This window comes from Camponotus vicinus, unplaced genomic scaffold, assembly GCF_025532165.1.
Source record: "Camponotus vicinus isolate PSW18456_S1 unplaced genomic scaffold, iyCamVici1.0 SCAF_8, whole genome shotgun sequence".
NCBI lineage: Eukaryota > Metazoa > Arthropoda > Insecta > Hymenoptera > Formicidae > Camponotus > Camponotus vicinus.
This window is the reverse complement of record NW_028141980.1, coordinates 18,312,043-18,337,162: the sequence shown is the minus strand read 5'-3', so window position 1 is coordinate 18,337,162 and position 25,120 is coordinate 18,312,043. Positions and strand designations below refer to the sequence as shown.

At 34.7% G+C, this 25,120-nt stretch overlaps 1 protein-coding gene across 3 annotated transcripts in view; it reads right to left on the bottom strand.

Annotated features, from left to right (window-relative positions):
- Lmpt (four and a half LIM domains protein limpet) overlaps nucleotides 1-25,120 on the bottom strand; it is a 119,553-nt gene that overhangs the window by 74,214 nt on the left and 20,219 nt on the right. For 2 of the 3 annotated variants that reach the window (XM_083105805.1, XM_083105804.1), the window contains exon 3: nucleotides 4,217-4,302. In XM_083105805.1, coding sequence (XP_082961931.1) covers nucleotides 4,217-4,302 — 86 coding nt within the window. Of the gene's footprint in view, nucleotides 1-4,216; nucleotides 4,303-10,760; nucleotides 13,422-25,120 lie in introns of those variants that run through there. The other variant, XM_083105798.1, reaches the window with a different exon arrangement.

Here is a 25,120-nt window from a genome sequence, read left to right as displayed (position 1 = left end):
ATTCACTCTAATGTCCCCAGTTTCTAATTCCGATCAGCTCGAGGTAGATCATCCACATCGAGAGACACGTATCGTTTACACTCGCGAGGACAGACGGCCGATCCGAGAGAGCGGGCTCGATCGGGCGGGAATTTGGAGCAAGCGCGATCGGAACGCCGGCGCGGTGGAGCGCGGAGGAGTATCGCGGGTGCGTCTCCGTCGCGACGGCGGCGACAGGTGCCGAGGAAGCGTGTCGTCGATCCGTACCGAGTGTGTACGAATCCGGAACGCGGTCGTGTGCCAACGCGCCTGCCTTGCCTTGCCTTGCCTTGCCTTGCCTTGCACTGGACCGCCACCGCCGCCGCATATATCGCTGTCGGAGCACGTGCGCGAGATCACCGAGATCACCGAGTCGAGAGGAACCGCGGATGCAGGCGAGAGCGAGCCGTGGCCCGCGCGAGAGTGACTCACGCCTCGCCGCCGCGTTACGGCTTACGGCGCATACACACACGTGCGCGCAGACACGCGAGCTAAGGATATACGCATGTCGAGTAGCGTACGCGCGGTTTGCGACGTGGTATAATTATTACGTGAAATATAGAGACATACATGACGAGACGTTATGGTTGTGCGAATCGTTTACCTCAAAAATAACGTCAAGATGACATAAGAGTTATTAGTGGCATTCGTTAAATGTCACAATTGTAATGATGATTTTCCGATATCCTGTGCAAAAAATTTTTTTATACCGAAGCGAAATATATATTTTATAAATATGTAATTTATAATTTATAATGTGACACATAAGGCGATTTTTTTTTAATAAAATATCGCTCTTTCGTCTTTATAAATGAATAATTTCTTTCGTTTCAACATGTATGCGTAAGTGCGTGCGTGAGTGGATAAATCTGCGAAGATTGCTAATATTTGATTTCGCTCTTGCGATGCTCAAACAGGGAAAAGTATATATTTGCGCATATTTTCGAGGCAAGTAAGACGAGATGCGTAACACATGCCTTTAAGCACGCATGTTAATAAACGTTCCAGTAATATACGCATTTTGCGGCTCATAAATGGGGAAAGCACTCTGATTTCTCATTTCTGGAAACATTAACCATCTTTTTATTAGTGACGCAAGATAGTTTCGAGATCATCGCCCGCGTAATTCATCGGAATCGTGAGTAAATTTAGATACGCGTTGTAAATAAGTAATGTAAATGCGGGTATCACTTTGAGAAATGATTATTTACGAATTTTCAAAGGAAACATATCACCATTGCCTGGCTCCGCGGATCGCTGTCAGTTGCCTGTTGCCTGCGTCCGACAATCGCACGCAAAGAGTTCGAAATAAACCCAGCCGAGAATTTTAGGCTTCAAGTTTCTTTGACGCGATGCGAAAAGCGAAAATAGAGATAGATACGCGAAAGATATGTTTAAAGTTTCACTACGCGTTTAAAAAAAATACAATATGTCAAATAAGCGTATACGAATGAAAAAATAAAGCTGTTAAAACTTAAAAATTTCCTTTATCCTAAGCTTGAAAGTTACTGAATGAAAGTTTGTGAATCAACTCCAAATTTTTCTTGTAATAGAACTTGATTATTCTTATCATTATACATCATACTTATTTTAATATATTCAATTCTTTTGAAAATATCTAGCCTTAATAAAGACTTTTCTTATAACACATAAAATACGCTCGCGCACTAGAACACATTTTAAGTTAGTCTTGACAGAGACGTGGAATTAACTGCCGCATTTGCATTCGATCGAGCTTGATATGCCATAAATCTATAAATACCAGCTCATGGTTACATTCGAGACGAGGCGCCGATTATCGATACTCAAAATTCACGGAACCAGAACCAAGACCGTACTATACTAGATTTGTAAGAGCTTTATTTCGAATCGATACAGCCATTGTAAATCAATCAAATTTTCCGTTGAAAACACAGATTGTTAAAGAGAACACTCCTAACTTTAGACCCATATAATAAATGTACAAGATACATGAAAAAAATTCTGTCAATACATAACTTTATTACTGATTAGCATAAAATTTTGTTTTAGAACGCAACAACGATGAATCATTTACGTATCATTATGTTCCCTAATGATTTATATATCCCTAATATACGATAACGAAACAACAAAAATAAAAAAAAAAAAACTGTTGACGATAATTGCATGTTTCCCTTTTTTGTTTTATATTTGTAATATACAGTAAAACGCGATAATATATATATCATATAACTTCATTTTTAATAAATTTTAACTTTTATATAATATCAAAGTAATAAAAAAATTCAAAAAATTTAAACTTTGAGATATTTAAAAAATAAATATACATATATAACAAGTTTGTATATCAATATTTTTTAACTGTTTATATGCATTTATCCTATATTTATATAATAATATAATCTTCAATAATGTGGAATTTGTATCGCACCAATTTTATCGAAGAAAATAATCATGAACGTGCCAGGGATTCATGCAACGATTGCTCAAGTTAACGATGATCGACAGTTATATTAATCATTCGAGGCCGAAACGCAAAAGAAGATGGACGTCTCCGAAAGAGTAGGAAGGCGCCCGTAAATGTCAACGATTTATTTTTACAACGCACATCCCGTCGTATTACGACTCCGGAGATAATCGCCCTCATGTTTCTCACTTATATTCGGGGCTGTTGTTTCTTTTTCTACATAACGAGACTAATTTCCAACAAACATTGGAAGCGACGCGTCGAGGATACAGTGGCAACGATTCGTCATTGATTTTATGTTCTCTGAACGTGTATATTCGTTCTTTTTCCACTTTGAGTGACATTAATTTTCGTAATAAACAACTCTGATTATAAATTCTTAGAATCTTACTTTGTCAAAGGGAATAGTAAGTATTAATGTACTAAAAAAAAGTTTTTTATAGTTCTTTAGTCATAAAATAGAATTTATATTTTAGCATGAATTTATATGTTTCAATGTTCATTCAATTGTATCAATCGGACTTGTTTTCCTCCCGTCCGTACTTTCTGCGAAGGAATAAATATTGATATAATTTCGTATTGAATTCTGAGTATAATATAATATCTAATAATTTTTTGCAGTATTTCAATCTATTTATTATAATATATAAATCTATTTATTTTGCAGTATTTAAATGCATTTAACACGCATGATAAAATGATTATAATCTTAATATAAATTGTTTATTTTCTAGAGAAATTCTAAAGAAATTGAAAAATAATTACGTTAGATTGCTCATAATTTTTAAATCATAACAAGGTACTTGATACATTTAATATTTCTTGATACATATTAATTTAAAGATTTAAAAATTAATTCTAGAATTTTTTCAGATATCAGATGGACACAGAGGACACAGTGTATCACTTCATCCTTGTTGGTTGCCGAATGTAAACAAGGATGAAATGATTCACTGTGTTACACTGTGTCCTTTGTGTCGCTTGCTGAAAAACGTCCTTTGTCACAACAGAAAAATTATATTTTTGACATTCAACTCTTAGATTAAAATTATGCACGGGATGATAAAAGATGTATAATTATTTTTCACGAGTTTCTATATTTTTCCCAATTATTTCTCAATCACAATCGTCCTGGCGCAAGATCCCCATGCTATCTCCTTAAGCAGAATATAACTGTGAATCCAACTCCATGCCATAAATGCACTACACGACGCGACGCGGACCCGCCTTTCTCCTTCCAGCAAAGAGATGCTGGAAGGCGGCCTCGCCTCCGTCCTCTGAAACCCCGGGCAATTAATTCGCTATTACCGCATTGCTGGCCCGTAAGTCACGGAGGGTAATTACCAAGCGGTAATTTTACCGCTGCTGAGTTACGCTGCCGAGATAATAGATACAGTCTCCGAGGCCTAACAGTTTCAGCACGATTTCAAACCGATTTCACGATCCGATCCACGCCAATTTTCAACTTTGTTTCCATCTACTGTTCCAGTGGATAACGAAATTATATACTCTTATGATAACGTCGGAATGCCTTATCGTTGAAGCCTTATTTCCATTTGAAACAATAATTTTGATGATTGCATATTTTGAGGTTGAAATGATACAGGTCAAATTAATTTTTATGCTTATGTATGAAAACACGACAAATAGTTTATAAATAAATTTTCCAGCATTGTATTAAATTATATCATTAATTCCTACCTTTTGCCTTATCTTTTTTCTATTTTTATTTTATTAAAAAAAACTTACCTCCAAATGTGTGGTGAAAATCCGGGACATATTTCTCCGCACTGCAAACAAGGCTGGCCTTCTTCTACATCTGTGATGAGAACGCCCTGAAAAAAAGCAAGTAAATGTTAGTACATTTATAATTCATAAGTAATAAATTATAAATAAACCTAATAATAAAATAATACATTTAATTCGGATAATCCTTTATGATTCTTTTATATCATTTTTTTTATCTTTAGCTTTCGTCAATTAAGCGAGTCGAGAAATAGTTGCCAAGTTCGATCACCCAGACAGAATAATTTAAGGTGTTACATTTTTAATTTACAGGAGGCAGATTATATTAACTAGATAAAAATAAACGTGCGCAAAAACTGAAGTTAGTCTCTTTCATGAAGATCAATGATAAAAATATCAAAAATAATAATAATGAATATTGTGAAAATTATTTTCATCAAGGTACAATCAATTAATCAATTATTACAATAATACTTAAAACATAGAGAGAAAAAAGAAAAAGATCTTTCAGGATTTAGTTTAGAGTGTATATTTCTCTCTCATTGTTTTTCAAATTATTAATAGCTAAAGCAATCCTATGCTAATATCTAATTGTGAAGAAAAATATTGGTACGACAAATATTGAGTGTTAAAAGCGAGATATTAACACTTCAGTAATGTAATTCGTGAGTCTTTCTTCCTCGTGGCGAAGAGGAACAATGAATAAGTACATTGTCGTTTCGTACATACTTATGTGCGAACGGGGACAAGGTCCCGATGAAACGATGAGCCACGTGTAATTGGGAAAAATTTTTAATTGCGCGAGCCTTGTTATGTCACGAGACATCGCGATATTTATCTCGTTCGTAAACGATAAACCGCCACTAATGAGCACACGCTAATAATGGTCCGTAATAATCGCCCTGTCCATATGTCGACGTATCTGACACACATTAGCTGTAATTGAATAAACTAATCGGATATGTGTTCAAAAGTAATATTTATAGAAAATCTCAATACATGATATACATACATATACATATATATGTATGTGTGTGTTATATAATTCTCTTTATAGTTGATATAATCAAATAAAAAAATTTTCTTCCTCTCTTTTCATTTTATTTACTAATTTTGATAGTTTAAAGTCTTTAGAATTTTATCATTAATTTACAGAAAAAGACTCTTTCTTAGGAATAAAGTAGGTTTAAAAAGAAAAAGACTTGAAGAATATTAAAAAAAATATAGATGGTTTTTCTCTCTTTTATATATTGAGGCTGCAATACATCCGGATATATCTGGAAAAACGTCAAACATAAAATGTTGCTTAGACTGTAAATTAAGGAAGGAGAAGCTAAGCACATTTATTTTTACATTAGATAAATTGATGAGCGAATAGGTACCACATTAAATCATCGAGCTCCTTACTTCCCTCCTCTCTCTTGCCTACCATTCAATTGCTTCTAGTATAGCTATTATCTCGTATTACTATCTTCCTTCAGGAAACAATAATACATCAATTTCTCTGCTCTGGAAGAACCGAGATTATCCACGCAATATAAATGGACACTTTGCTACGCGTTAATGACCGGTTGCATTTTTTAAAAAGCGTTTCATGTATTTTTGATGGCGTGTTTATTTCTCTGGCTTATATCGGTGATCACCGGAAATCAAGTTGATGCGAAGCCATAAATTTTTTGGAAAAGAATACATTTCACCAAGACATTTAAACTTTGTATAAAATACTCATAAATGTATTATGAGTATTTTGTATTAATATGTATTAATTTATAGAAAATACAATTTGCGTATATAAAATGAAATTATCAGCGAAATTTGTTACAATATGTAATCATATGTATTTTCAAAGTGAAGGCAATGAAAGACAAATCGAAAAATTTCTACATGCTTAAAATATTATAATTATTAAATAAATCACTGAAATATATATAGAATACATATATTTCATATATATATATAGAAAAAGAAGAAATTTTTCTTCCTTTTTTTCTCTCTTTCTCCCTCTCAAATAAGTGAGCAAGTACAATATCGATATTATGTCATAAAGCAATAATTAGATTTTTATACGAATTTTGATTTCGTTAAAGAAAAAATATTAGATTAATTATAGAAGATTTGTAAAGATTTGTAAAGATATTTGCATGTATCATATATGCCATTATTATAAATAAATGCTTCTCGCATAATTATTATTTATTTGTAAAAGATATTAATTAAATTTTAATCCTAGTATATCCCATAGTAGTAATCTAGTAGTCGATCTTTCTTTAATCAATCCACAGTTGTATATATTTCTCGAAGAAATTGTTTCTCAAAGAGACTTTAGTTTTTTTATTTTAAATTTATAATTTTAAATTTAAATATAATTAAATATAATTTAAATATATTTAATATTTAAATATTAATATTAATATTTAAAATTTAAATTATAAATTTAAAATAAAAAAACTCCAAAGTCTCTATGAAAAACAATTTTTCTGAGAAATATATGCAACTGTGAATTGATCAAAGAAAGATCGATCCACAAGACTGTAGATCGCTACTATTAAGAGAACCGCCATGTGTCTGAATACTGTTCGCGCCAGCTGGGTCTACGAACGATCCCAGTCTCTCGGTCCACAGTCACCGGTTTATCTACACGCGGAGAGGAGAAAAGGAAGTTGCCGCGCTAAATAGGAAGAAAGCTCGAGGCGCGTTGGATGCGTTCAAGAACCTTTCGGCCGGCATATATGGTCGGTCCGCCCACATGGTCCCCTCGTTGCCGGCATCATCGCCAAATATCGAATAGACGCGTGTTGAAAAATGTGCCGATCACCGCCAATCTGTCTCTAGATCTGCCTATATATAGCAATCCCAAATAACGATGTCCGCAGCTGCGCGCATGTTCGATGTTTAATTAACATATTTTTCCCCCTGACTCACCTCGCGGTGAAGGGTCTCTTTTCCTCGCGATGTCAAGGCGGATCGCATGAAAATATACAAACGCGCGACAATATAAAGATAAAAAAACGAGTAAATATTACTTAATTACTTCGAGTCTATAGAAGAAAGACTTCGATGTCAAGTATGTTAGTTTGAAGATTGCTTTATTCAAATCACTTTGAAATGCGAGCGATATATGAACAGTGATTAAAACTATTTCTAACTATTATAATTAATATAATTATATGTTGAAAATTTTGAAAATTATAACTTTATTTTATGTTTCATGTTTAATTCTGATTAATTATTTTTCTGCGTATTAAAAGATTCTTTCATCCAATTTATGCGCAAAGGCAACTTTTGAAATGATGAAATGATACTTTTGATTACAAGTGTTGCTCAAGAAGATATTTGTTAGAATTAACATACCGCAGATGTCATGAGAAATTATTCTAATCATTTACGGTCGGACATGAATGATGCAGATTTATAGCGAGAATGCAGTTTGGTGATTCTGGTTTGATTCAACTGTAGCTATAGCTTTCGTTTGATCACTATTTTAATGGATCGCAACCGCCGTTAAGACGCCGGCATGTTCGCATTTAGCATTTGAAATTTTATACCGATCAAATGATTGTATTAATCTTCGTCTTTAATAGAATATAAGAAAGAGATAAATATAAAAAAAGATGTGTGAAATTAATTTTTGCTATGTTCTAAAAATAATACATCCTACTTAGATTTAATATTAATTAATTTAATATCCGGAATATTTTAAATTTAAACTTAAGAATATATGCAGCTAAAATAGTTATATATTTCTCCTCTGCAAATGTATATATTTTCAATAAATTATTAATATCTATAAATTCATAAATTCATGACACTTTTAGATTAATTAGAACGGATCGCAAAACAATTATGTCTTCCCTATTAACGATCCAATCACTCGATTATCCCGCGGACAAAGACCGCGTTTTTAACGCGGTGACTCGTTTAAGGAGAGATGTTATCCATAACGACGTGTCCTACGCGCGATACTGGCCATTCAGCTCGTAGGCGGTTCGCTGACATTTGCATGACGCGTTAGCCAATAGACAAGGCGATTGCGAAAGTCCGTTGAAAACCTGTGCACGCGGCAAGCCCGACGACAAATTGATAAGTACTGCCTGTTTGGAAATTCGTTCGATTTTCTTCACGAAACGAAATCGAATTACATAATCGAATCAGCTACTTCCTCAGTCATAGCTGAATTTTAATATATCTCTTTCAATTATTTATAAAATATTTAATTCTTCTTTTCTATAGAGAGAAAAAGAGAGAGAAAGAAAGAAAGAATGTAAAAATAAATATTAGGAAAAAATACAGGAATTTTAAATAAATAATAAATTCTTAATTTTCTTTATCATAAGTCACAATATGAGAAAAACTTGTTTCTTACTCTTCAAATCTTAATGATTTTGATTTATGTCCTTTGCAAATTATATCCTCGATAATAATTGATTTTTATTTTTGTCAAATTACAGATATATTTACTTGATAATATAATAATAGTACAACGCGAAAGTTTTTACGAAATTTTACGATTAAAGTCCTAACGAGTCATTACGTCACTGCCATTTAAAAGATTAGCAACAGTGGTGGTTGGGCTACCGGTATTTAGCTTTCACTTAATCGGATTGAACCGCGGTGAAGCATAATTTGTGCTCTCCGTGGACGTAAATAGGCGTGGATGATAAATGAAGATTATAAATTGCTTGTTCTGGATGAGTCCGAAATGATTACGAAGTTTGTTAAGAAACTTGAACGCCATTCGAATGGCAATAAAGTTGCATTCAGTCTATTCTATTCAATCTATCTTGTGTAATCTTGGAAGAAGATCATTGCTTACAAATCATGACACATGACACATGTTTACAATTTATAAAACAAATAAAAATCAATCTTAAAATGACGTTAGTGTAAAAAATAATAAAAAATAAAATAAAATCGAATTAATAACGCTTGCAGAAACAGATAAAAATTAAAAGATGTGAAAATATAAACGAAAAATAAAGTATAAAATAAAATTAACATAATACATTGTATTTTATATTATAATTATAGAATTTATAAATTATATATTTCTTGAATAATTTTACGTTATACAGAGAAATGCAATGTGAAGTCATAACGCGTTGCTAGGGTTGGAGAATAAAATTGAAGAGATCTGATTTAGGAGAATTTTAATAAAATTCTGCTGTATACAATTTTTTGTTGCGTTTATATTCACGCAAATTACGAAACTTATCATCTCCAATCAAAGCCACTTAATTTTAAGGTACCGCGTTCTCTCGACCGTAAAACGGCCATCGTCAGATTCCAAGTAAATTGCAATTTTAGTGCACGAGGCCGTAGCAGTATTACGCAAAGCTTCCATGGCGACTGGATCGCTCGTACTCGATCGAGAGGTAACAATATCGATCCTCGCGAAAAATCGTCGATAAATAAGCGAACGGAATGCGACACGCAACACTGCAATCAAATCAGTTCAATGGGTGTTTTATTGCTTAAATGATATTGCACAAACAACTGAATATTTTCTCCTCGAAAAGATCGCTACTAGTTTCAATGATCATCAAAATAACTACTGAATTTTATGCTTATTTCTGTAACAATCAAAATAACTAAAATAACTAAAATAACAAAATAATTAAAATACTCTATCTATATTTTTTAAAAATGGGGAGATTATAATTTCCAATTAAAATATATAGTTATATAGTTTATAAACAAATGCCTTTTTTTCTTTTTTACTCTAACACTTGCACGCTTAAAGTTTTATATATAATATCAAACCAATATTAAATGCTATTATAATTATGCTTATTAGCTATTAAGACTAATATATGTAATATTAAGTAATTTTTTCATACTCTATTTATTTAAAATAATGATTAATTATATTTAAGATAATGATTATTACCTCAATATTTTTGAATCTATCCTGTATTTCTCACATCTCTTAAATATGAAATCATACTAAATATATAAGATTTTATTAAAACTGATTGCCCATTCTGTTTCCAATGCTTTTATATGTATATCAAAATATATCTATATTTTATTTCTCGATTGTAAATTATAAAAAAATTAATTGTAATTATTAATTGTAATTTCATAATTTTGATATTTTTCGTTATGTTTCAAACATTCCTGTCATTCCTTAACCGATTCCTTAATCCTTGATGCATTTCTTACATAAAATAAAGGCAAATCGAGAATTATGACTCTCGTAGCGACCACACACGCGACACAATTTATATCTTCACACAAACTTAAATTCGCTCGAATTGAATATCAAGAACGACGGAAAATGGACGCAAATCGCCTTGACTATCGCTTCGATTGTTCCTGAGGCGAAGTTTGAAAACATAAGAGAGCCGAATTCTGTTTCTTTCACAGGAATTATCCTCTATAATAAATGCTGTTTGCGGCGTTTTCAATTCAACCACTGTCATCTATCTTTCTCTTTCTCTTTCTCTTTTTCTCTTTCTCATCTCCTCCAGCGATTTATGAAAATTGCCTCGCGCCTTTGAACCATAAAGGACCGATCGAACGCAACTGACTCATGAAAGTGCCATACCCCTTCACGATAATTCCAGATAGTTCTCGAGGGTGTCGTGCTGCTAGCGTCGCCGTCATCTCTCCCCGGTAAGATTCCGCCATCCCTTCGAGTCCTTCGCCAACGATTCTCCTCCTCTTCGTCCTCGTCGCTGTCTTCGTCATCGTATCTTCTACGTCTCGCCACACATACCTCCTGGACGGGACGACGCCGACGACGAACCCTTTCCACTGCCTCGCCAGGATCCTCCGACGATCGGATCCTGATAATCGTGGTGCCATTACGGTCGCGAGACGAGGAAACTTGAGGGGATTCGCCGTCGCCCGAATCAATTTTGTCGCGGATCTCGAGACAATCCTCTTCGGGATCGTTTACGGATGCCTCGATCGCGTTGGCCTTCATATTCTGCAAATTCGAAAATCCTCGCTCGGGCGAGATGTCGGCGTCGAGCCGCCCTTCTGGTGTGCTCCGTAGCTTACTGTGATTTCGTAGATATCTGGCGGAAAACATCCGGTTGCTCTCGTGCCAGGATTTGGGACAAAAATTTTTTAATTCCTTGCCGTTATCCTCCGGATCGTCCTTTTTTGCTGGTGTCAACGGTTTTGAATATCTGTCCGATTTTCTTTCGAACGCCTCGCGACTTTTATTTTTTAAAGACGCGCGTCTCTTCGAGGAAACGTCGCGTTCCTTGAAGGAACTCGCTCGAACGACCGCTTCATTATCTTCGTCCTTAGAGTAAGAATTCGAAGCGCGTAACTTATCATCTTGCGTTTGGAAGGATATCTTGCCGAATTCGATATAACGATCATTTGCGGTTTTCCTATCGATATTATTCTCGTAATCGTGATAAGATGCTTGCCCAAATTCCCCGGCGTCATCCTTGAAACTATGTTTCTTCCTCTCTGAGTCATTCTCGCATTCTCGATCTTTATAAGAAATCTTGCCAAACTCAATGCTCTTTTCCTTATATACGTTCTTCCTCTCAGAATCCTCGCTTGTATTTTTAAACGAGTTATTCCTGTTCGAGTCATCGTCAAAATTCCTCAGGATAATCCTACTGACACCGTGTTCTTTGGGAGAGATTTTTCTCTCTGTATCATCATGCTGATTTTTTAAAAAAGTTTTGTCAAGTTCTTGTATTTTGTAGATATCTTTTTTACTTATATCCATATTTTTGTCTTTAAAGGAATTTTTGTGAGATAAATCTTCTTGATCCTTGCCGAAATATCTGATAGAAGTGTCATGTTGATTATGCGAAACATGATTGTTGTATATATCGTTATCTTGATCCTTAAACGATGTTTTTCTAATTAAGCTAGACTCGCCGCATTCCTTGTTAATCGCCCTCCTGGATTCCGTTTTAAAAGAATTCTTCTTAACTATCGGTTCTTGATCGAATTCTTTTAAAGATTCTTTCCTAATTAGATGCGATTCCCTGGGCGAATTTCGTCTGGGGGAACTTCTGTCCAGGTCCCTTCTTGGCTCAAGGAGAGCTCGGTCGTATCTCTGTATTCTTACATCAAAATCCTCCGGCGAACCTTCGTAGGTGTAACTTCTCCTCTTCGAACTGTCTCTCGATCGAGCCTCCTCGTCTTCTTTCAATTTCCTACGATAATTTTTGTCGGTATTATAAGTATCGCTTCTTTTTCGAAAAGTGTCATCTCCTCGAGGCTCGCGATCTTCGTTCTGCCTCTCGATGCTCTTCGATCTTCGATCAGTCGATCGATCACGTCGGCCCGAATCCTCCTCTCGATCGGACTTTCCGTGTAGTTTATACTCGCTCGATCTGCGTTCGTCTTCGCGATCATCCTTCAGCTTCCTATTTCGATCGTTGGATCGATTATCGAGCGAATGATCGATGATCGGCGATCGTAGATCATTCCTGTTGCCGCTTTTGGCTCTATCGTACGCTTCCTTGTCAGGACTTACTTCGGATCTCTGCTCTCTTCGGGACCGTAATTTGTTCTCCTCTCGCGATTTCAATCGCTCGATCATCGCCTGGATCCTACGATCTGGCGATTGACTGCCATCAGTGGCTAAACTCTCGATCTCCTTAAGTAGGATATCCCTTTCGTCGACGGGCTGCGTGGTGTCATTATTGCTATCGTTGTTTCTGCTAATCTTGCTCATCTTCTCTCGATTCTTCGACTCTACACTTTCCTCCCGGTATTCTTTCCTTCTCGATCTATGAGAGCCATTGAGCGCTCGTTCGACGGACTCGCCTTTCTGTCGATTCTCCCTTGGCAAAGATCCTACATATCCTTCGTCCCGGTACTCCAAACGATCTTGAGTTTTATCCAAGAATTTCGCACTCACGGGTTCTGAACTGTCTCTTCTAAACTTTCCATTCGTCAGTTGTGTGTCTTCGAGATCCTGTCTCCTCGATCTTCTCGTGTCATCCTTGATGCTCCAGGATCCAAAGTGTTCTTTGCTCTTTTTGTACAACAAGTCGGCGTTGTTGTCTTCCGCCTCTTCCCGTCCGTTCCGCTCCGGCTTGCTGTCGTGCTGTTTCGACATATCAAAGTGATAACGGTTGCCGCGCCCGCCATTCTTGCACGACCGGCCGGAGTGCGCTTCCGGTTCGTTTTGATGGAAATGGTCCTTGGCGAGCGAGGCAGTCCTTGGCGTGTCCTTTACCGCCGAAGGACCGCGCAGGCGGGACGTCATCTTTGCGAGGAACGGAATTTTGAAGACAAAAATTGTTGTATCTCGCGATGTATCGCTTGTAAATATATATTATATATATGTATATGCAACAATTGATGTGAGCAAATAAAGTGTATATAAAAGTGTGTATAAAACTTTACATAAGAATAGTCCTTTTTTGTTGCAAAAAATTCAATTCATTCTTCTTTTTGATAGCGTTACTTCTTCTCGTCATGCGATATCTTCAGGCTTGAAAAGAGGAACGTAGAAGAGCTGAGACACGCATGGTTAAGTGTACGACCACCAACCTATTATTATTCGCATATGTCGAACCAGCCCAACGGCTACCGTCGATCTCGATCGATCCTTGATCCTCCGTCATCCACCGTGCATATGTATTTGTAACTCGCGATCGTCGTCAGTACACGAGCACTGAAACTGCTTAAATTTCACTGGGACTTGCAAAAAATTAACACTGGAGAAGCATCTAGATCAATTGAGAGAATATATAAAATATTGTATCATTTTAAAGTATATCTTTCCACCAAAAATCTTATACACAGACAGGAAGCTTTGTTCAACAGGAAAAAATGAACAAATGTTCTATCGCAACAAATACATTTTAATAGATTTAAGTTTAAAAATGAATCACTGATTTTTATCCTGGCTAACAAAATGATCAACTGTATCGATTAATTGCATAGATCCTTTAAAGGTCTAAAAACCAATCCGCTTTCTCATCCGAATAGAAGCGATTTATTTACAGATTTTTGCGGTTTCTGCAACGATCAATTTGATATTTTTTCGGGTCACTGTAATCAGAGCGTCACATCAAGATGAATAAACACAATATGGATGGTAATCATAACTGGATGCTCAACGGAATCCTTACTGTCTCGTCACGCAAAGACACAATTTCTGTCTCACGATTATCTCGTAACGTTTCTAATCTTCTATCTTTCTCTCTGTCTCTTTTCCTTTTTAACGCTTCTTCGAGAAAGAAGTAAAGGATGATCGTCGCGAATCCTCACGTCTCGCCGAAACTCGTAGGAGTGCGAGAAGAACGTCGGCCACCTCTTTTCTCGAGGTGGCTCTTTCTCGGCGAGAAGCCAGCCGGCTTCGGGACAGAACGACGACGACGACGACGAGCGCGCGGAGCAGACGACCCTGAAAGTCGTCTGTGGACTTTCACGAACGCGAGCACTTTGCCGGTCGGAGTCACCACGAGAGTGTGCACCAGAGGAGAGAGCGTGTTCCTCCCGCTCTCTCGCCCCTATCCCGCCGGTATCCCCCTCGCTTCCTGCCATCCGCGAGCTGTCCCCTTCCTCGATGTACCTCTCTCCACCCCCCCTCTTTCCGCGTGTCGTCCCCCCTTTTCGTCCTCTTTCGTGCCGTCACCGATTCCTTCGCCTTCTATTCACGGTCCTGCGGTCCTCCCTGAGGTGAGGCAGATATGATTCTCCATTTTCCCATTAATCCGGTGCTTTAGGCAATGCTTAGGCATGAGATGTCAAGTACGTAAGCTTGACCTCATGAATCTTTTGAGTTGCTTGATGAAGCTTGTCGGATATTGAGATCTCGCGCTTTAAAGCAGAACTCGTGTCCTTGAAAAAAATCTTTGCTAATTTAAGAGAAACTCGAATCTATCAAAGTTATTAGTTTTGGAGTAATTTTAAAATAAATGTAATATGATAAATTGTGTAAAAACACACACAAAGAGTGTATATTAATTTAGACGAATTTGTTGCAGAATATTAGAACAAATGACACAAGGATATTTTTGTCGACGATGACAGCTGGTATGGGAAGTAAATGACGATACATTTTTTTTATGATGGCAAAACGAGAGCGGAAGCATCGTCTTTCACTTTCGAAATGTAGTCGAGCGTTCGCGCGGAAATTAATGACACACTTTGAAAGGAGAGCTAAATTCGAAAATCTAGAAAAAAGATACGAAAAAAATTTTCTCTTTATACCATGAAATTCTACAAGTTTGAAATTGTCCGGATTACATCTCTCTTGAAACTTTTCATTTAGATTCTCGTTTGCAGCGATTAATATTAAGATAAAAAATTAACAAATTCCTAGAAATTAGCCGAAGTTTAGCAAAAATTCCTAGAAATTAAATAAAAAAAATTAATAAATTTCTGGAAATTGATAGGATATGACCTCAGTAACAAATCAAGTGTCTTAACATTCGAGCGTGTCGTAAAATGATTCTTCTCATGCGCTCTGCGCGTTAGAAACGTAGCTCGTGCATAAAACTCGGAATATTCAGGCGGAGGCGGATATTCGCGGATATTCTTGCAAAAAATTCGGGAATGTCGTCGGCGCTAAAGACGCCGCTCTCGGCCGTGGTCCGTAGCTTAATGAGGCCTTAGCAATCCCTTAATGGGTCTGGTTGAGTAAAAAAAGACTAATATCCTGCGAGAACGTTACTTAGCGCGTGTTTATGTTCGCGCCGAGAAAAGTCAGGCGACAAAATCGCTGACAGAGAGAAAACCGGAAAGGAGGATAAACCTAAGAGGAAAGAAGATGCACTCTGAGAAACCGTATGATATGGTTTACCTCGTATATAAAACTGTTTTCCCCTTATCTCGCTGAAAGTTACGAGAGATTCAATGAAATTGCATGCTGGCACGAATCGCCAGAAATGGAAAGTTGAAGCTACCACCGATCATCGGCAGGGCCGTTTTAAAAAGAGGACTCTTCGGTCCTCGGTGTTTTTAAAATAGAATTACATGTATAAAGTATATATATAATATAAATGCAAAAGAGTGAAATATAAAAATTATGTACACATATATGGAGATTTTCGTAGCAAAATAATAAGATTTCCAACTATTCCACTATGAGTGAGAGATTTATATTTGACATAGTACAATTTTTAAAACATTGCGAAAATTAGCATCCACAAAGGAATATTACAAGCAATTTATTTTTTACAAAAATAAAAAAAAAATTAAAAGATAACGTATTGCTAAAATGACAATGAGAAGATAAACCGGTTCGTGAATCATCACCGAATAAACGCTGATCCATGATACGAAAACATGCGATATAAAGAGAAAAAAAAAGATATTTTCATCGTACAATCGAGTCGTCCGTGCGCGCCTAATCGTTTCTCGACCTGCAGGGCGAGATTTTACTGCTGCGAGTTTCAACACATACACGCATGTTGCTCTTTCGACTTCGTCGAATGTCCCATATGAATTTCTCTTCGCACATTTTGATGTGCAAAAAATATATCAAGAAATAGAATAATAATAATAATGAATAGTATTTATAACTTATTTTTATAAATAATAAAATTAATGAGAGATACAACCATCCATGATATTTCCATATAAACGGCACGTAATGATGTTTCCACATTATATAGAAGACAATGAAAGCCACCTCGAGAGAGCGAAATATCAGCGCTCTCCGTTGCAGCGTGAATAATCGCTAAATTAGTCGAATCGTTGCTCGCGCGTATCAATGATCAGCTATCGCGAAATAATTTATATCGTGCGGCGGGCAGTGTTTACGGCGATTAAGAGCCATTGCGGCTTGATGGCTTGCGATCGGATGCGTTTTTTTCGTTCGGGGTTCCGATTTTTCGAGCCGCGCGCGCGGACGCGAGTTATTAATCACGCGTGTCCCATAAGCTTTCACTCTTACGTCACGGCATAAGATCAGACAATCGGGTACCACGCTTCGTATATACGTTCCCCCCCCCCTTTCGAGCACATCAAGATGCGCAACAATAATACGATATCTTGATCAATTGTACGAGATGCGCGGCTTGCGTGCACTTGTGACGCATCCTCGTCGAGTAATTTATAAATCGTCGCGCGAACGTGACAATATCGATATCGAACAATTGGCGAGAGCTGTCGATCGGACAATAGAGGCTCTGTCATATCATGCCGTAATAACTAGCGACTTTCGAGACGATTAATTTCTTGGAGACGTAATTAGTTTATTATCGCGTACTTCCAGTATCATCGCGTGATGATTCGCGAGAAATCGCGCGATCGAGATGAGCGCTAATAGCCACGCTCGCTCGACTTTCATCCACTTTTTTTTTCCCGGACTCACCGACGATTACAAAGTTTCTTCTTCAATATTCTTAGCCGCAAGAAAAAAAATATGCACTCTTTGCAGGTTTGCAGGAAGTCTCTCGTCTTGGAATCTCATTTTTCATTTTTGATTTGTCTTCTCAGGAATTTTCCTGTTATTCCTAACATCTTTAAACGATCGCCTGATGCCATCGATCGAATGATTGAGAGCGTAATCGAATTCCAGAATTTCTCGTTTGCCAAAGAAAAAAAGGAGATAATCGAACAGAAGACTGTTTCCTGTTCTGATTGTGAATATTGCAAAGTGCTGGCTTACAATTTTACGATCGCGACCGCGAGGTAGAAGGGCCGGTTATCCATAACCGGTGAGGACGAACCGTTTCCAGGTAACATGTGCTGGCTGTTCAATGAGTCCCAGCGCCACGAATGCGCACAATTAAGTTCCGCTTTGCGCTTCGTTCACCTCTAATTGCCCGATGAATTTCTAGCCGCGCGAATCCACTCGCAATTCTTTCTTAAAAAGAATAAAAGAGAAAAAGAGAGAAGCGACGATATTGTGCCAAGAATGAATCGAGTCTCAATGTTGTTTTACAAGTGATGTAAAATAATAAGCGATCTCACAAGTCAAGAGAATTTTTATTCGGACAGATTCGCGCGTGGTTATTAAGATTAATTTCGGCGAGATTCCTACATGGAATTGTAAAATCTTTCAATTACTCCTATAACCGTCATTAATTACTTGACAGTCGAATTGAGAAGTTTGTTATCATCATTATTATTATTTTTTTTTGTTTAATACACACATTATGTAATATATACGTAATTAATTATTTTTTATAAATATAAAAGAATTCGATTGATAAAATTTAAATGGGAAATAAAAAATTTATAAAAATTTTTGCGAAAAAATACAAAATTAAGTGATTAATATATATACAGCACAAAATATTATTATTCTAAAAATATAATCGTTTATTAGTTAATTATATAACAATTCTAATAATACTTATATATTTATGCACAATAAAAGCAATGTTTGTTGATAAATTTCCTATAAATTAAAGGCATACTTCATATTTCACGTTATATCTTTAAGTGCAGGAAGCATAAATACCATAAAAAATATTATTTAAAAATATATTGCTACTGATATCGATATTTAGTACACCGGATACTCGTAAAAACGTTTTTATCTGTCGAGAAGTGACTAGACCGGAGCACAGAAAATTAGCGCAAGCTAAAATCTAGAAAGTAAATGGAAAATAAAAGGAAATGTGTCACGCAAAGAAACTTTGCAAAGAATGCAATGTGAAAATAAATTTAATCTAGACGTATCACGGTTACCTGCTCAGGTGGCGTAAGACGTGTGTCAGATAAGAAGCTAAGTCACTTCGTTCCGCGGCGCGGAGATATAATAAAAATGCTGGTGATATCGAAGAAAGATAGAAAGAGAACAAGGAAAGGACCATTTTACTCTCTCGAGCGTTCAAGCAAGATTATTGCAGCTCAGATACTATCCTAGATATTGGAGATTTAAATAGTAATATGCTATACATTATTATAAATATTAAAGTTCAAAATTTTGCAACGATTTCTCAAATTAAAATTTAAAGAAACATTAATCTTTGTGGAGTATTAAAAATTTCATATTAATTTTTACTCTGTTATAAATTAAAATAAAATGGATGTTTCTTGTACACGAGAAATATATAAAGTTGAAGAAAAATTTCTTTACTTTCAGTAAATAATTCGAAGCCAATTATTTCGTATTTTCCATTCGACAACCTCAGCACGACGATGAGTGCCTTTCTTCGCTTAAAATCGCTTTTTGTAGAATCTTCGGATACTTTTCTGCGTGTGGGCTGCGACAAGGCCCTCGTCACAACGCCCTCGCGTTTTTACACCGAGCTATGATACGGTGAACGGGGGCCTCTTACTCCCGTATCGACCTTTTCGCCCGAAATGGCAAGACCAAGGTGCACTTCGAATCAGATTGATTAGCACTTTGTATCCATGCTGAGAAACGGCTTTGCCGATCCATCGGTTTCCAAGTTGGAGCCGCCGCAAAATCAAAATCTATATTTTTCGCAGTCAATATACACATTTTCACAGATGTCTACACGATAATGTTTTCGCAGAAACTTCTGCTTGTGTTTTTATAAATTATTATTTATCGATTTTATTTTCTATGTTGGATTATAAAATAATATGCATCTTTTAATCATATTGAATAACAAACTTTACTTTCTCTTTCTTTTTTTCTCTTTTATAAAGCTTTTATTTATATACTTATTAAAGTGTTAATGTCAACTTTTTCAAAATATTTTTACATGATTTTCCACTTGCGAAAGAGTAAACAACTATCCGATATAGAGATATGCGCACATACTCGACGCTCTTTAAGCGTTTCCTTCGAGAAAGCGCATTAAAAAGAGAGCATGATCCAAGCCAGTAGATATAGACATAGTCGTCCATAATGTAAGACAGACGTTGCCTACATATTTCTCAGGATTCAAGGGCGCTATTAACGGTTTTAAAGCGTTATTCACACTGATAAAATCTTTCTAACTAATCGCAAAAGTTAATGAATACATGTTGAGTTTCATTTTATCTAATCGTGACCGATTCTCTTTGTTCATCAGCGAAAAAGTGTAATGACTTTGTGCGATATTTCTTATACAGACTATACGATAGATTGATTATTTTATATAATATAAATGTAACCGTCAGATGAGTTTCGAATGAATTTATTTTAAATGAAAATTTTACAAACAGGATCATATATTAATTATATTAATATTTATTATTAAATATATTAATATTTATTATTAAATATTAAAAGAGAACATTTAGAATGTCTGAATAATTTTAAGTTAGTTTTATGATTGGATTTTTTTTTAATTATGCTATTGAAAGATACAAGAATTTTTCGAAGTTCTCCTTAAAAAAATATTTATTTCAAGATTGATAAATTTACTAATTTAAAGAAAGAATTTAATAAAGTTTTATATAATTTATAAAAAAACGAAATAATTTTTGTTGTAATTAAAAAATTATATTTAATATATTACTACAATATTATATATTTATTATATACATAAATTAAGCACTGAAATTACATTTTGCAAAGTTTAATTTTTCTTAAAAGTCATCGTTCCCTATATGTCATCGCTCAATGTGGTGTTCATAATATACATATTTATTTATTTATCACTTGCATTTGGCATACTTGCATTTATCTACATTTATCACATAACACCTACGTGCAATACAGAAAAATATCAATAAGAAGGCCGTCTTCTCTCTCGAACACGTTATATATACGAAAACAATATGCGAAGAACTTAAGCATGACGGTATCGGCGAATAATCTTGCTCATTGTGTTTGCCTCAATTTATAAATCAATCCTTCCGGGAATATATTGGCAAAACCAAGATTGTAAATCGTTTTTGTTTTCGTATCGTTTGTATCGTTGTATTATATACGCTACGCAAGCGAGCAATCTTGAATCACATCCGACAAATCGTATCTAATCTGGGTACCCCATTTATTCTAGGCTCGCTGTCCAATGAAGAAATGCTCTAATTGAATTTATCACAGACGACCCGTTAAGCATTTAGCGGTGCATATCACAATTGTTACGTGTCCCTAGCTCTCATAATAACGATGACTCACTTGTGTTTCGTTCTCGTTTCTCGTTTCAACCGGATATCGATTTTTACTCGCGTGAAGTCCTTCAGAATCGCAGCTTCATCGAAATAAAAACTAAAAATCGATAAATCTTTTCGAAATAGCCGTAGCAAAAAAGATAATTTTTATATTTAATAATATAACACTTCGTGACTAGAAAAAAGAAAGTATGTATATGCATATAACTTTTTTCTATATTTTCTAATTTTTTTTATAAATATTTTTACGTTTTTAATATTAGTTTCCTATTTGACAGACATTTTTAATTTTAATAATAAAGATGTTGAAAAAATCTTGATATCTATTTAAGATATTTATCTAAAATGTCAAAAAAGACTTTGTATGTGACAATATTTTGGTGTGATATAGAATAAAATCGTTAAAAATAAAGCAATATATTACATTGGGATATTCCATTGTCTGCCAAAAGAAACGAATAATATTAAATTTTATGAGAAGCTCTTATATATATAAAACAACTGCAATTCCGGTCGAGCAAAAATATATTCTCTCTTAAACCACCGTTTAACCGGCAACTGCTTTTTATTGCAGTGCCGTTATGCCGCTTACATAGCGAAAAACTTGGCCGCTGTTCGAGAAATGGATGTATCTATTAGGGACATATCGCAGTCTCGAAAATTATCAAAATGGAATATCTTGACGCGTGTTCGAGAATTCAGGTTTATCTTTATTCATTATTTCTTTTTTAAATGAAAAAGATCGTTTATTAAAATTTTACATCCTTTTCTTTAAGTTAATGAACCACACATCACATAAATATAGACTGATGGTCGCCAATTTTGTTTTACTATTTCTTGGTGCGTATTCTAGAATTCAAGTTTATCTTTATTCATTACTGCTTTTAAATGAAAAAGATCTTTATTAAAATTTCATATCTTCTTTTTTTTAATTAACGAGCGGCGCATCACATAGACTGATGGTCGTCAATCTTATTTTATTATTTCTTTAAATCAATTTACTTTCGACTAATTTACTCTAATAAATTTACTCTCGAAAAGCATAGATAAAGACCAAAATTTAAAACAATCTTTGGCCAAATTTAAAAAAAAAACCTCTATTTTATAAGGTAATTTATAAGATAATTCATAAAAATATAATCATTCTAATCCTAAAATTACAAATGCCTAACAAACCTATAAATTACTTGTTCACAGACATTACTGCTTAAATCATTGTTTTTAAATTTTTCACTTTTAAATAAATCGTTATTAAATTAGAAATTGAGTTTCTTAATTTTTTTCTGATTGATTTACATTTATAAATGTTTTGTTATATATCTGTTACGCGCGCATGTTAAGTAACTTAATAGATTATATTTCAAAATTATTTATGCTTATTAACTTTAGCGATTATTTTAAAATTATTAGTAATGTCAATACTTCATTTTTCATGTCCATACGTCACGAAACATTCATATATCATAAGCTTCATATATTGTAGTTCTTGGTAGCTAGTCATTACAAATTGAACAATTTCTCTAATTATGAAGCGGCCGGCCAGTTCATCAACGATGTCAATGAGATAGAGTACATTAGTTACTTCAATGTAGCGCAATACTAATATCTACATAAATTTCACGAGTGCGACTTTAATCTCACGGCGACATCACAAAGTACTGACGGAAATCTTTATATAAAACTGGCTATTATCTGAAGCCGGCATTACAGCGTTCTGCACATTAAAACATGTAACGATTCAACACGATTCGCTAATATTAGTAAGTATGTCCATCTCTAACAATAAGTATGAAATATTAAGCTATATGAGAAGATATGGAAAAATTATTTTTTTGCGGAGATAATTTTAAGTGACAATTTAATCGTATTACCATTCGTGCAACTCAATATTTAGAAAAAATTCGAGACTTATCATGAAATCTATAAAAAAAAAAAAATTTATTTTTATATTTTTTCGTTTTTATAATTTTTTATTTCAAGTCTCACGAATACAAATAATTATAGTTGCATTGTGTTACCTATAACCTTTTATAAAAATTGTCGTAACAATAATATATCATATTCTCGAATATTCAAATTTGGAAACTAGATCATAATTCCTCGCTAATATCGAAATCCGATGACGACTTCAATCCTGTACAATGTCGAATCACAATCACATATACACATAGTACTCAATGATCGCCAGTAATGTCGCTTCATAATAAAAAGTTATTAAACCGATAAAAGGAAAGTAGGACGTTTATCAATAATCAATAGAAGACAAAATTAAATAACTAGCATTAAAATATATAAAATTAAAATAGATATTAATTAATATTAAAATATATGGAAAACTTCTTGTGCCTTTATTTAATTTTTTGCACACACACAGATACTATTCTATGCAAATGATAAATTGTCAGACATTGCAATAAACAAAATAGTTGAATCTTACAAAATCTTCCAAAGTTTTCTCTTCTGCTCTATTCTTTTTTAAAATCAATCAATTTATCATCTTTTATTTCCACGAGGGAATACACAAGTGTACCGGAAGTTTCTGATTATCATAATCTTGCGATTTATGACAGCTACAAACTCGAGAAAGGACAAACTCTCCGGTGGCCAGCGGCCATCACCAATGCAAAGATAAACATTGACATTGAGTCGAGACATAATGATGTCATTCTCACGGAAGTGACATCATTTCGTCGGCTCCTTGGTCCGACCCACAAATAATTTACAGGTCCGCGCGTCCAGACTGACCTTTATTTAAATCGTATATTAGATGCATGACGATTTTAATGTGCATACTAGATCTCGAATAAAAATATACAATATGCAATTTATAATTATTTTTATAAGTTTATTAGCTTTTATTATTATTAATATTATAAGTTTATTAGCTTTTATTATTATTTTCTTTTTATCAAAATGGTATCAATTAATTAAGTTATTTGATGGATTTAAACGATTAAAAATCATTTTTTTTAATTGGTTTAAATTTTTAATCAATTTTTTTGTTATAAATGCATGTACAGAAATATATGTGACGCAATAAATTAGCATGATGCTTTATAAACTTATCCTTTAAAAGACATAAATTCAAAAAATTAAAAACAATTAGCGATTTGGAAAGTACGAAATTCCATTGCATTACAAGGTACGCAAAAATTCACATAATGTCAGTTGCAATAAACAAACTACAATCGGCGTTATAAATTTGCATGGCGTCATTTTATGGGCCCATCCTTGAACCATGCGACCGAGATTAGAGCTTTCAAAGATAAAGTTTTCTTTTCTCCGCAATGCGATTGTGATTTTTCGTTGCGGCTTTTCGAACCATTGACTTTCGAGGACAGATTCTATTCTAAATGGCAAAGCGCCAAGCGCACAACAGCTTCCAGTTTTCTTATTCCCGATTATGTTCCGTTTTCCCTCTCCTTCCTCCACGTCAATACGTTTTAGTCACTGTATCTCGAGGTTCATTTTTAACAGTGCGGTTGCAATATAACGCGCTCAATTGCTGTTGCAACAAGCTTGTTAAATTATTCAACTTGAATTCTTAAGAATCGAATCGTCAATGAGAAAAAATTTATATTTATTAATGTGTCGGCGCGACGAATTGCCAATGCACTTAAATTAAATTGAGTATAATGTGTTTATGATTGCATCTACGTTGGTACTTGTCATGTTACTTGCCACGTCGTCACATTTTTTTATTCCTAACTGACGGTTTAATCTTTTTTTCGATCTCCGCAATGTCTCTGAATTCTAAATCGTTTTAAAAAACCATGATTTCTCGCTATTTATGATTTGCTAAAAATCGTTCTTTAGGTGTAATAAATATAAAATAAACATAGAAAGAGAGAGAAAGAGAGAGAGCAAATTATAGCAGCAAAGAAAAAAAAGAAAAAGTAATTTCATGGGTGTTTCGTTTCGATTTCGTATAAATCAAGATTCGATTTAACTATGCTTTGATGTTGGAAAAATCATTGATTCGAGAGCAATTGCTATCTATCT